The sequence below is a fragment of the Salvelinus sp. IW2-2015 genome, linkage group LG11 (assembly GCF_002910315.2).
Source record: "Salvelinus sp. IW2-2015 linkage group LG11, ASM291031v2, whole genome shotgun sequence".
NCBI classification, from domain to species: domain Eukaryota; kingdom Metazoa; phylum Chordata; class Actinopteri; order Salmoniformes; family Salmonidae; genus Salvelinus; species Salvelinus sp. IW2-2015.
The window spans coordinates 47,277,417-47,291,056 of record NC_036851.1 but is presented as its reverse complement, the minus strand read 5'-3'; the positions used below and the strand labels follow the sequence as shown (position 1 = coordinate 47,291,056).

General features: G+C 49.0%; 1 protein-coding gene across 1 annotated transcript in view; it reads right to left on the bottom strand.

Moving 5' to 3' along the window:
* itga7 (integrin, alpha 7) overlaps positions 1-13,640 on the bottom strand; it is a 97,042-nt gene that overhangs the window by 31,672 nt on the left and 51,730 nt on the right. Inside the window, exons 11-14 of the mRNA XM_070445846.1 lie at positions 12,661-12,830; positions 12,234-12,343; positions 9,216-9,273; positions 8,447-8,562 (exon numbers count right to left, since the gene is read on the bottom strand). Of these exons, the coding sequence (XP_070301947.1) occupies positions 8,447-8,562; positions 9,216-9,273; positions 12,234-12,343; positions 12,661-12,830 (454 nt within the window). The remainder of the gene's footprint in view (positions 1-8,446; positions 8,563-9,215; positions 9,274-12,233; positions 12,344-12,660; positions 12,831-13,640) is intronic.

The following is a 13,640-nucleotide window of genomic DNA, read 5'->3' as shown; positions in this document are numbered from 1 at the left end:
CCATATTATGCAAGAACAGCTCAAATAAGCAAAGAGAAACGACAGTCCGTCATTACTTTAACACATGAAGGTCAGTCAATACGGAAAATCTCAAGAACTTCGAAAGTTTCTTCAAGTGCAGTCGCAAAAACCAAGTGCTATGATGAAACTATGATGAAACTATGATGAAACTATGATGAAACTATGATGAAAACTGGCTCACATGAGAACCAACACAAGAAAGGAAGACGCAGAGTTAATTCTGCTGCAGAGGATAAGTTCATTAGAGTTACCAGCCTCAAGTTCAAGTAACAGACACATCTACACATCAACTGTTCAGAGGAGACTGCGGTGACTCAGGCCTTCATGGTCGAATTGCTGCAAAGAAACCACTACTAAAGGACACCAATACGAAGAAGAGACTTGCTTGGGCCAAGGAACACGCAGAATGGACATTCGACCAGTGGAAATCTGTCCTTGAGTACAAATTTGACATTTTTGGTTCAACCCCCGTGTCTTTGTGAGACGCAGAGTAGGTAACGGACAATCTCTGCATGTGTGGGTCCCACCTAGAAGCATGGAGGAGGAGGTGTGATGGTGTGGGGGTGCTTTCTATTGACTGTCTGTGATTTATTTAGAATTCAAGGCACACTTAACCAGCATGGCTACCACAGCATTCTGAAGCGATACGCCATCCCATCTGGTTTGCGCTTAGTGGGACTATCATTTGTTTTGAATTATTATAAGAATCAGGTCTGCTAGATTAGTATCAGAGTAATCTCGGTTAACCCAGAACTAAAGTTTTGCATAATTGGTCAGCTGCATGATAGTTCTGGGTCCATGCATGTTAAGAGAAGAGATGAAGAGATTCTAGAACGAGGAACGGAACTGCAATGAGGAGCTCACCCTCTTCTTTGCAAATGATGGCCGAATGTCTCCTCTCCTTCCGAAGGGAGAAGACATTGGTGGAGAGTGGTGGAGGAATGCGAGCAATCTGACAACGTGGTCAGACCCAGGGTTTACGTTTCTGCAGTATCAGCATGGACGAGTTTGATAAGCTCAGTTCTCTTGGGCCCAAAAGCGCAACAGGACATTCAGGAACAAACGCTGGAAGAACAGCATCTACAGAATGTCCGCCTGCTTGAGGAAGTCAGGAAGCTGCAAGGAGAAACCCAGGAGAGGAAGGTCCAAGCGGTTCGTGACGGGCCCGTTCCCCGGTCATAGACACAGTCCTTCCTGGGCGGGATATTATAGCTGTGAGGAGAAACGCAGACCGAATCACATTCCAATCAGTTTTTAATCAAGCTAATGGAGGATGACGACATCGAGACCTACCTCTGCACGTTCGAATGGACAGCACTCCGGAAGGATGGCCCAAGGCAAAGTGGGTAAGTCTGCTGGCCCCGCTCCTGTCCGGATGCACCAAAATACAGAGGCCCTGCTGAAGGGGACGAGGGCCGAGCCCGGGAGCCGTCAGAGAGGACGGAGCGACAACCCCACCACCGTACTCTCCAATCCGACAGTCAGCCTGCGCTAAAGGACAGCAGACCCGTGGAGAGAAAGCTGGGGGAGAGTCGACCCGCCGCAGATGACCCCAGGTGGATGAAAACCAAAGGAGGTGTTTCGAGTGTAGAGCCCGGGGACACCTTGCATGGAATTGCCTGGGCCGAGAGAAGTCGATTCCATCAGCGGGCCCCGGAGACGTGAAGGGCCACGCAGTAAACTACATCACCTCCTGTTGGGCCCATCGAACCACCATCACCCATGGTCCCGGTGAAAGTCGACGGTCACGACACCCACGCTCTGTTGGATTCCAGGAGTGTGGTAACACTCTCTACAAGCGCGCATGCTGGCCCAGCCGACCGACCGTGGTGAGGAGATGTCCATCTCATGTGTACATGGCGACACAAATTGGTATTCGACTGAGCAGGCCACCATTGTGACGCCACAAGGGAGCTTCCTGATTGTGGTGGTGCTGTACCTAAGTTGTCGGTAACCCTCTCGTGGGATGAGATGGTCCACTGTTCACTGCACTGTGGAGACACGAGCTGGGAAAAAGAGCACAAGCCGGCGACTGATGAGAGTGTGGACGGACAGTCGCCTGCGCGACCCGGAAGCAAGCGGTTTCCAACTTCGTGTCTACGGACCCGGAGTCGATGTCCGAGGGGGTGCCGGAACCAACCTCACCTGGTGAACAACCAGAGGAGGAGCCCAACGGCCCCCCTCCTCGATTTCGAGGGACCTGCCGAGACACCTGTCCTGAGCCCCCTGAGGGGATAGTTCCGGACCTCCCAGGTGGCCGGTGGATGGCCAGCTTCTTCCGGGGGTGAGTGACTGGTGATACCCTCATTTCCAAATAACTTTTGTATCAGGTGTCGCACGAACAAGGGGAACTTCGAGAGGTTCTGTTGCAGCCTCGCCGGTACGTCGGAACCGTTCTTCAGCTGGCCCACACCCATTTGTTGGGAGCGCACCTGTGAATAGAGAAGGCCCGGGAACGGATCGCCCCCGTTCCACTGGCCCGGAATGAGGCGGGCCGTGGAAGACTATGCCACAGCTACCCGAGAGTGTCAAATCACAGCCCCAAAAGCACAGTTCCGGAACCCGCTGGTTCCCCTACCGATCATCGGAGTGCCGTTTGAACGCATCACCATGGACATAATGGGTCCCCTAGTAAAAACACCCGAGGACACCGGTAGATCCTGGTAATAGTAGATTATGCCAACCGATATTCCAAGGCCATTCGCCTACAGGTGGATGTCCCCCAAGGAAATTGCCTGGGAGCTGTTTCCACCTTTTCAGCCGGGTGGGCATCACAAACGAGATCCTGACTAACGAATGTATCGAGTTCATGTCCCAACTAATGAAAGAATTGGTGTCTCTCTGGATCTCTGATCTCTGTCTTTCACCCGCAGACGGATGGGCTAGTCAAATGCTTCAACAAGACACTCAAACAAATGCTGCGCAAGGTCATTTAACGGAACGGGAAGAGCTGGGAGCACCTACTACCCCACCGAATGTTCTCGATCCGAGAAGTGCCCCAGGCATCCCCTGGGTTTTCCCTTTTGAACTCCTTTACAGGAGGAGACCTGCAGCCTACTGGATCTTGCCAAGGAGGTGTGGGAAGCCCAGCTGAACCCTTTCGCAGGTGGTGGAACACGTAGCGACAATGAGGGAGTGGATGACAGCCATATGGCCAGTGGTAAGGAAACATATGGGTGAAGGCCAGCGCACTCAAGCCAAGGTCTTACAATCGGGAGATCCAGCCCCGAGAGTTCCAGTGGGTGACAAGGTGCTAGTTTTAATCCCCACCACAGAAAGTAAGTTCCTGGTAACATGGCATGGCCGTACGAGGTGACAGAGAAGCGGGACCCGTAAATTACTGTGTAGGGGAGCCAGGGAGACTGAAACCCAACAGATTTTACCATGTGAACCTATTGAAGAGGTGGTACGTGAGGACAGCTTTGGCCATGTTGTTGGTCGAAACCTGGGACATTGACTAGTGGTGATCCTGAGTAATAAGGACCTTATAACGGCCCAGAAAACAAACCCTCCGATATTTCTCGATCGGAACACCGCTGTGTGTTTCAGAGAAACCGGGCCGAACGACCCTCATTGAACACCACGTCTGCACCTTGCCCGGAGAAACGGTACGAAAGAGGCCATACCGGATCCAGAGGCCAGAAGGAAGGCCGTGAAGCAGGAGGTGGAGGCTATGCTGAGGATGGAGTCATCAAGGAGTCCCACGGGGCAGCCCCATCGTGCTGGTGCCCAAACAGGACGGTAGTCTGCGTTTCTGCAATGACTTCAGGGGGGTAAACAACATCAGTTTGTTTTGTACATCAGCACACTGGACCTGAGCAAGGGATACTTGGCAGGTACCCTTGGCAGCCGCCTCCCGGGAGAAGAACGCATTCTCGACACCGGACTACTCATACCAATAGTTGGATCTCCAGTTCGATCTCCATGGAGTTCGACCACGTTCCAGGGCATGATGGACCGAGTCCTCTGACCCCATCAACAGTATGCAGTGGCCCTATTTGGATGATATCATCATCCACAGCCAAGATTGGGTACTGGACACGCTCAAGCAAGCCGGGATGACCAGCGACTCCAAGAAAGCGCAAGCTGATGTTTGAGGAGGTGGAGTACCTGGGGTAAACTGACTGGACAGGGGAATGTCAAGCCCCAGGAGAGGAAGGTCCAGGCTGTTTGTGACTGGGGGATAGACACAGGTCATGTCCTTCCTGGGGGGGGCGGGATATTATAGTCGGTTTATCCCCAAACTTTGCGGCTATAGTCTCCACCATTAACGATCTGACCAGGGCCCGCCTCCCGAAAACCAGTGGTGGTTGATGAGGCCAAAGCACCTGAAGGAAGGCCCTGCGCTCCCATCCGATTCTGATGAAGCCCGATTTCCAGGTACCGATGCTGGTGCAGACGGATGCCTGCGACATGGGTACTAGGGCTGTCCTGTCCCAGGTACACAAGGGAGGAACCACCCCATCATGAAAATAAGCTGGAAGCTGATACCCAGAGAAAATAAGTACTTGATTGTCGAGAAAGAGCGTCTAGCAGTGAAGTGCCTGTTTGGCACCCACTTCACTCCTGGTCACAGACCATTGCTTCCCTGGTCTGAATGGCAGGGGAAGTTCACGAACGATTGTGTCACCAGGTGTTCTTGTCCCATCATCGCTTCTATTTTTCTGTTGTGTACAGATCAGCGGCAAAGCATGGGAACAGGAATGCCCTATCGAGAAGGGAGACATTCATCGCACTGACGACCACCCCCCGCCCAACAGGGCTAAGGGGGATGTGTGGCGTACCGCGGACAAGCCCCCAGGGGCGACTCGTCGAGGCCTGGTGACAGACGGAGTCTACATCACGGGCGGTAGCTTCCTCTACTGAACGTTCCAGGTCTCGACGGGTCCTCCGGCCAGGCAATTTGGGGCTGATTGCTCACCAGCCGTACAGGGCCCATAAAGCTACCAGCAGTGCAGCACATGGGAGAGGTTTGCTACCGGATAGACATCCTTACAGTCCGGTAGAACTCCTCTGTGTTCTACCCCAGAGGAGACAGCATTCCCCGGAGCCCAGAAGGCGTCTCATGGAGGAGACCTGGTTCTTTTTCTTTATTGTTTTAAATAAACACCCTTGAAACTGAGGTATCACACTTGTGTCTGATCTGTGTAAAGGTTAGATCAAACCCCCTGGTGTGCCACCATATCGAACACTTCTTTTCTATTTCCTCATTTTTTTTATTGATCATTTATTTAACTAGGCAAGTCATTTAAGAACACATTCATATTTACAGGCTACCTGCCGCCTCATGCCCCTCTCATTCCGGAGATGGCGAGGAGGTGACGGTGTTCTCTCTGTCTCACCAGAGATCCTATGTCTAACCACTTTATTCCTCTTTTCTATTTCCTTTTAATCCCTCATTGCAGGGATGATGAAGAAAGGTGGCGGTGTTTTCTCTGTCTGACCAGAGGTCTGTGGTGTTGGAGGTGACCGTCACCAACATGCCTCAGACCCTCTGTCCCCAGAGGAGGATGGAGATGATGCCCATGCTGCCCAGCTACTGGTGACCTGCCAGACACCTGTCCTACTCTGGCTTCGGGGGACAACAGGTACACACACCAACACACACACACACCACACACACACACACCACACACAACACACACACACACACACACACACACACACACACACACACACACACACACACACACACACACACACACACACACACACACACACACACAACACCACACACACACACACACACACACACACACACACACACCACACACCAACACACCAACACATATTCACAGTAATGTTCTACCTCTCCTTGTTCCAGGTCTGTATCCCCACATCTTAAACATTTTACTACAGTGGGCTAAATCAGAGTCACACAGAGTGGTTTCTTGAAAGTCTTTTAAAAAATTGACTTTGAAACAAACGTATACACCTTAGACACAATGGTTATGGCTTAAAAAAAAGAAAGACCTGTTCAGATATAGGGATGAAATGTATTCATTTTTAAAGTTTTTATCCCAATATTACACTTTACTATACATCACAGAAGACTGAAATATAACTAAAACCATTTGACATAGAACACCAGAATTTCAGCGGTATTTGAAAAAACAATTTGATAATTCGACTGCAGGAAAGGTGACTACATCATACTGTTCACAAGAACTCTAAGGCTTCATGCCACAATGACCACACCCTGCAGCACTCATATCTTTAATCAAAGTGCTTTGAAAGGCTGGTCATGGTACACATCCCTCCATCATCCCATACACCCTAAACCCACTCCAATTTGCATACCGCGCCCGAACAGAACCATAGACAATGTAATCTCAATTGCACTCCACACTGTTGGAATGCTCTTCATTGACTACAGCTCAGCATTCAACACCCATTGTCCCCTACAAGCTCATCACTAAGCTAAGGACCCTGGGACTGAACACCTCCCTCTGCGACTGGATCCTGGACTTCCTGACGGGCCAGCCCCAGGTGGCGAGGGTAGACAACATCACCTCCGCCACGCTAACCCTCATACGGGGGTCCCCAGGGGTGTGTGCTTAGTCCCCTCCTGTACTCCCTGTTCACCCATGACTGAGTGGCCACGCACGACTCCAACACCATCATGATATGAGGGTGGCTGGGCACCAAGAGACCTGGCTCTGTGATGCCGGGACAACAACCTCTCCTTTAACGTCAGCAAGACCAAGGAGCTGATTGTGGACTACAGGAATCAAGCCCATCCACATCGACAGGGCTGCAGTGGAGCGGGTCGAGAGCTTCAAGGACCTCGGTGTCCACATCACTAAGGACTTGGTTCACATGCTCACAAAATTGCGAAGAAGGCGTGACAGCACCTCTTCCCCCCCCAGGAGGTTGAAAGGTTTGGCATGGGCCCTCAAATTCTTCAAAAAGTTCTACAGCTGCACCATTGAGAGCATCTTGACTGGCTTCATCACTGCTTGGTATGGCAACAGCACCGCCCTTGATCGCATGGCTGAGCTCTCTGCCACCAGGACCTCTAAATCAGGCGTGGGAAAGGAAGGCCGTAAAATTGTTAAAGACTCCAGCCACCCAAGCTACAAGAATGTCTCTGCTTCCTCATGGCAGCGGTACCGGTGAATCAAGTCTGACACCAACAGGCTCGCAGAAACAGCCATAAGGCTGCTAAATAGCTAACAGAATGGCTGCAAAGACTAGTTGACCCTTGTATTATATTCCTATCACACTCACAGGACTTACACACTCAACAGGACTCTACCACCACAGGACTCTCACATCACGCATAGTGAGTGTTGCAACTGAGGACAGACAATTTTTTCGAACTTCAGCACTTGGTGGTCCCGTTGTGTGAGCTTTTGTGGCCCACCACTTCGCAGCTGAGCCATAGCAGGCTCCTAGAAATGTCCACTTCACAATAACACCCTTACAGTTGACCGGGGCAGCTCTCTAGCATAGGGCAGACATTTGACACACTGACTTGTTGAAAAGGTGGCATCCTATGACGGTGCCATGTTGAATGTCACTGAGCTCTTCAGTACAGGCCATTCTTCTGCCAATGTTTTTCTAAGGAGACTGCATGACTGTGTACTCGGCCTGTACGTTGACATGACTGTATACACCTGTCAGAAACGGGTGTGGCTGAAATAGACGAATCCACTCATTTGAAGGGGTGTCCACATACTGTTGGCCATGTAGTGTATACACTTCTATCACTCTAGTATCCCTGCACATTGTAAATATGGTATGGCACTGACCCTGTTATAGTATGGTAACTATTTTCTGTATACCAATCCTATCTTGTCACAACACAACTGATTGGCTCAAACGCATTAAGAAGGAAAGTAATTCCACAAACACCTTTTAATTGAAATGCATTCCAGACTACCTCACGAAGCTGGTTGAGAGAATGCCAAGAGTTTGCAAAGCTGTCAAAGGGTGGCTACTTTGAAGAATCTCAAATATAAAATATATTTGTTTAACATTTTTGTCATTACTACATGATTCCATATGTGTTATTTCATAGTTTTGATGTCTTCGCTATTATTCTACAATGTAGAAAATAGCAAAAATAAAGAAAWACCYTGGAATGAGTAGGTGTGTCCAAACTTTTGACTGGTGCTGTATAATGGWGTGTATAGAAGTTATTTTCGGATGTAGGTAATAATACAAGAAACTTTCTGGGCAAATAATATAAGAAATACCATACCATTAAAAAAAATGAAATAGTGCAAAGTTGTCTAGTAGCTAGAAACAGGGCGACCGTGTCTGTGGGCGCCATCTTGTCATCAAAGCTCTCCAGGGACAGTGTTGGGCAGCTCTGATATAGAGGAATGGTCAAATACAATGTAGAATGTAACAGCTATTAGAATTGCTCAACTCCTCTTCTCCGGGAGATGAGGAAATACAAAGAAGAAGTCATACTAACYTTGGCAGAGGGGTGAAGAGGTCAGAGGTGGGAGGTCGGGTTCCAAACTGGTAGGTCAACTKCAGGTTGCTCTGACAGATCTTATCATCGCCACATCCTTCCCTCAGGAAATTCACCTGCRACAGAGGAGACAGACATGTACRCATTTAAAATCATAGAATTGACCTTAAATCTTTTTAAAATGTCCAAATTATTTCACTTTGGGAAACTGGTTCCTCCACTGTGAAATAACAAAACCCTGTAGTATACCTGTATCACACAGGTATGTATTAATTAGGCATGTAACACGACCATCTCTCTTCAGGAAAATGCAGATCAGTATGCTCCCTGGTTCTGTTGTTATGGTACTGACCTCAGAGTGCAGGGTGTTGGAGGTGAAAACACTCAGTACAGGAGGTAAAGGTACTGACCTCAGAGTGCAGGGTGTTGGAGGAGGAAAACACTCAGTACAGGAGGTTAAGGTACTGACCTCAGCGTGCAGGGTGTTGGAGGAGGTGGAAACACTCAGTACAGGAGGTAAAGGTACTGACCTCAGAGTGCAGGGTGTTGGGAGGAGGAAACACTCAGTACAGGAGGTAAAGGTACTGACCTCAGAGTGCAGGGTGTTGGAGGAGGGAAACACTCAGTACAGGAGGTAAAAGGTACTGACCTCAGACTGCAGGGTGTTGGAGGTGGAGGAAACACTCAGTACAGGAGGTAAAGGTACTGACCTCAGAGTGCAGGGTGTTGGGAGGTGGAAACACTCAGTACAGGAGGTAAAGGTACTGACCTCAGAGTGCAGGGTGTTGGAGGAGGAAACACTCAGTACAGGAGGTAAAGGTACTGACCTCAGAGTGCAGGGTGTTGAGGAGGTGAAAACACTCAGTACAGGAGGTAAGGTACTGACCTCAGAGTGCATGGTGTTGGAGGAGGAAACACTCAGTACAGGAGGTTAAAGGTACTGACCTCAGTAGTGCAGGGTGTTGGAGGAGGAAACACTCAGTACAGGAGTAGGTACTTGACCTCAGAGTGCAGGGTGATGGATGTGGAAACACTCAGTACAGGGGGTAAAGGTACTGACCTCAGAGTGCAGGGTGATGAAGGATGGAAAACACTCAGTTACAGGAGGTAAAGGTACTGACCTCAGAGTGCAGGGTGATGGAGGTGGAAACACTCAGTACAGGAGGTAAAGGTACTGACCTCAGAGTGCAGGGTGTTGAGGTGGAAACACTCAGTACAGGAGGTAAAGGTACTGACCTCAGAGTGCAGGGTGATGGAGGTGGAGGAAACACTCAGTACAGGAGGTAAAGGTACTGACCTCAGAGTGCAGGGTGTTGGAGGTGGAAACACTCAGTACAGGAGTAAAGTACTGACCTCAGAGTGCAGGGTGTTGGAGGAGGAAACACTCAGTACAGGAGGTAAAGGTACTGACCTCAGAGTGCAGGGTGATGGAGGTGGAGGAAACACTCAGTACAGAGGTAAAGGTACTGACCTCAGAGTGCAGGGTGTTGGAGGAGGAAAACACTCAGTACAGGAGGTAAAGGTACTGACCTCAGAGTGCAGGTGTGTGGAGAGGAAACACTCAGTACAGGAGGTAAAGGTAACTGACCTCAGAGTTGCAGGGTGATGTAGGTGGAGTGAAACACACTCAGTACAGGAGGTAAAGGTACTGACCTCAGAGTGCAGGGTGTTGGAGGTGAGGTGGAAACACTCAGTACAGGAGGTAAAAGTACTGACCTCAGAGTGCAGGTGTTGGAGGAGGGAAACACTCAGTACAGGAAAGGTACTGACCTCAGAGTGCAGTGTTGGAGGAGGAAACACCAGTACAGGAGGTAAAGGTACTGACCTCAGAGTGCAAGGGTGTTGGAGGGGAGAAACACTCAGTACAGGAGGTAAAGGTACTGACCTCAGAGTGCAGGGTGTTGGAGGAGGAAACACTCAGCTACAGAGGGTAAAGGTACTGACCTCAGAGTGCAGTGTGTTGGAGGAGGATAACACTCAGTACAGAGGAATAAGTACTGACCTCAGAGTGCAGGGTGTTGGAGGAGGGAAACACTCAGTACAGAGGTGTAAAAGGTACTGCACCTCAGAGTGCAGCGGTGTGAAGGTGGGAAACAACTCAAGTTACAGGAGGTAAAGGTACTGACCTCAGAGTGCGGAAGTGTTGGAGGAGGAAACACTCAGTACAGGAGGTAAAGGTACTGACTCTCAGAGTGCAAGGGTGTTGGGAGGAGAGGAAACACTCAGTACAGGAGGTAAAGGGTTACTGATCCTCTCAAGTAGTGCAGGGTGATGGAGGTGAAAACACTCAGTACAGGAGGTAAAGGTACTGACCTCAGAGTGCAGGTGTTGGAGGGTGAAAACACTCAGTACAGGAGGTAAAGGTACTGACCTTCAGAGTGCAGGGTGATGGAGGTGGAAACACTCAGTACAGGAGGTAAAGGTACTGACCTCAGAGTGCAGGGTGTTGGAGGAGGAAAACACTCAGTACAGGAGTAAAGGTACTGACCTCAGAGGTGCAGGGTGATGGAGGTGGAGAAACACTCAGTACAGGAGGTAAAGGTACTGACCTCAGAGTGCAGGGTGTTGGAGGAGGAAACACTCAGTACAGGAGGTAAAGTACTGACCTCAGAGTGGCAGGTGTTGGAGGGAGGAAACACTCAGTACAGGAGGTAAAGGTACTGACCTCAGAGTGCAGGGTGTGGAGGTGGAGGAAACACTCAGTACAGGAGGTAAAGGTACTGACCTCAGAGTGCAGGGTGTTGGAGGTGGAGGGAAACACTCAGTACAGGAGGGTAAAGGTACTGACCTCAGAGGTGCAGGGTGTTTGAGGAGGAAACACTCAGTACAGGAGGTAAAGGTACTGACCTCAGAGTGCAGGGTGTTGGAGGAGGAAACACTCAGTACAGGAGGTAAAGGTACTGACCTCAGAGTGCAGGGTGTTGGATGGAGAAACACTCAGTAACAGGAGGTAAAAGGTACTGACCTCAGGGGCAGGGTGTTGGAGAGGAAACACTCAGTACAGGAGGTAAAGGTACTGACCTCAGAGTGCAGGGTGTTGTAGGAGGTGGAAACACTCAGTACAGGAGGTAAAGGTACTGATACTCAGATGCGGGTGTTGGGTGAGGAACACACTCAGTACAGGAGGTAAAGTACTGACCTCAGAGTGCAGGGTTTGATGAATAGGTGGAATTAATCACTCATACAGGAGGTAAAGGTACTGACCTCAGAGGTGCAGGGTGTTGGAGAGGAAACACTCAGTACAGGAGGTAAAGGTACTGATACTCAGAGTGCAGGGTGTTGGAGGAGGAAACCACTCAGTACAGGAGGATAAGGTACTGACCTCAGAGTGCAGGGTGTATGGAGGTGAAAACACTCAGTACAGGAGGTAAAGTATCTGACCTCAGAGTGCAGTGGGTGATGGAGGTGAAAAACAAACTCAGTACAGGAGGTAGAATGTACACCTCAGAGTGCAGGGTGATGGAGGTGGAAACACTCAGTTACAGGAGGTAAATGTACTGACCCTCAGTTGTGCAGGGTGATGGAGGTGGAGGAACACTCAATACAGGAGGTAAATGGTACTGACCTCAGTTGTGCAGGGTGATGGAGGAGGAGGAAACACTCAGTACAGGAAGTAAAGGTACTTGACCTCAGAGTGTAGGGTGATGGATGGAGAAACACCTCAGTTACAGCGAGGTAAAGGTACTAACCTCAGAGTGTAGGGTGATGGAGGAGAAACACTCAGTACAGGAGGTAAAGTACTTGACCTCGAGAGTTGTAGGGTGTTGGAGGAGGAAACACTCAGTACAGGAGTATAGCGGTCTCGTTCCTCTGGTTAGTGTCTGAAGAGAACATGGGGGGTCTGATGGTGTGGGTGATGGCCAGAGAGATGGGACGCAGCTTATCACGGATATTCTCCTGTATGGGAAAGAATTCAATAATTACTCAACAAGATTCAAATTATATGGAAGTCATATGATATTGGAGTTATAATATCATAAGGAAATAATATTTGTTTTCGTTCAACTTTTAAGACAATTATTAAATTGTTCAATTATGCCAGTTTAGCTAAATAAAGCACAACTTAAATACTTTTTCTACCCAGGGTTGTAACACAGTGCAACTGCATGTACTGGGTGATAGAGAGCACTGGCAGAACTGAACACTTGTAGTTGTAATCTCTAACACCTCCCGTTCGTGTTCAGATGAAATGATTGTGTCATGTTGTACTGTACGTGTAGTTGGAAGGTGGCGCTCTGGCAGGCGGGATGGCGTTGACCTTTCAGCTCCACCTCGTCAGTGTGTGTGTACTCCGCCGCCTGTGCACTGCGACCCAGGAAGCTAACGCGGTGGGGCAGGCCGAGCTTCCTGCGCTCGGTGTCAGCCTCGATGAGTAGGACCAGGGCTAGTATAGTGTGGTAAATATGTCCAGCTGTGTAAAATAGTGTGGTAATATTTCCAGCTGTGTAAAATAGTGTGGTAATATGTCCAGCTGTGTAAAATAGTGTGGTAATATGTCCAGCTGTGTAAAATAGTGTGGTAAATATGTCCAGCCTGTGTAAAATAGTGTGGTAATATGTCCAGCTGTGTAAAATAGTGTGGTAAATGTCCAGCTGTGACTAAAATAGTGGTGGTAATATGTCCAGCTGTGTAAAATAGGTGGTAATATGTCAGCTGTGTAAATAGTGTGGTAATATGTCCAGCTGTGTAAAATAGTGTGGTTAATGTCCAGGCTGTGTAAAATAGTGTGGTAATATGTCAGCTGTGTAAAATAGCGTGGTAATATGTCCAGCTGTGTAAAATAGTGTGGTAATATGTCCAGCTGTGTAAAAATGTGGTGGTAATATGTCCAGCTGTGTAAAATAGCTGTGGTAATATGTCTAGCTGTGTAGAAATAGCTGTGGTAATATGTCCAGCTGTGTAAAATAGCGTGGTAATATATCCAGCTGTGTAAAATAGTGTGGTAATATGTCAGCTGTGTAAAATAGTGTGGTAATTATGTCAGCTAGATGAATAAATAAGTGTGGTAATAATGTCCAGCTGTGTAAAATAGTGTGGTAAAATGTCCAGCTGTGTAAAATAGCGTGGTAATATGTCCAGTACTTATCTCTTGTGTTGTAGTGTGCTGGTTTTCTCTGACTCTCTTTCTCTTCTTCCTTCCTTTCCTTCCTTTCCACTCCCATTCCATTCACATTTCCTGCCCTCCACTCCTCCA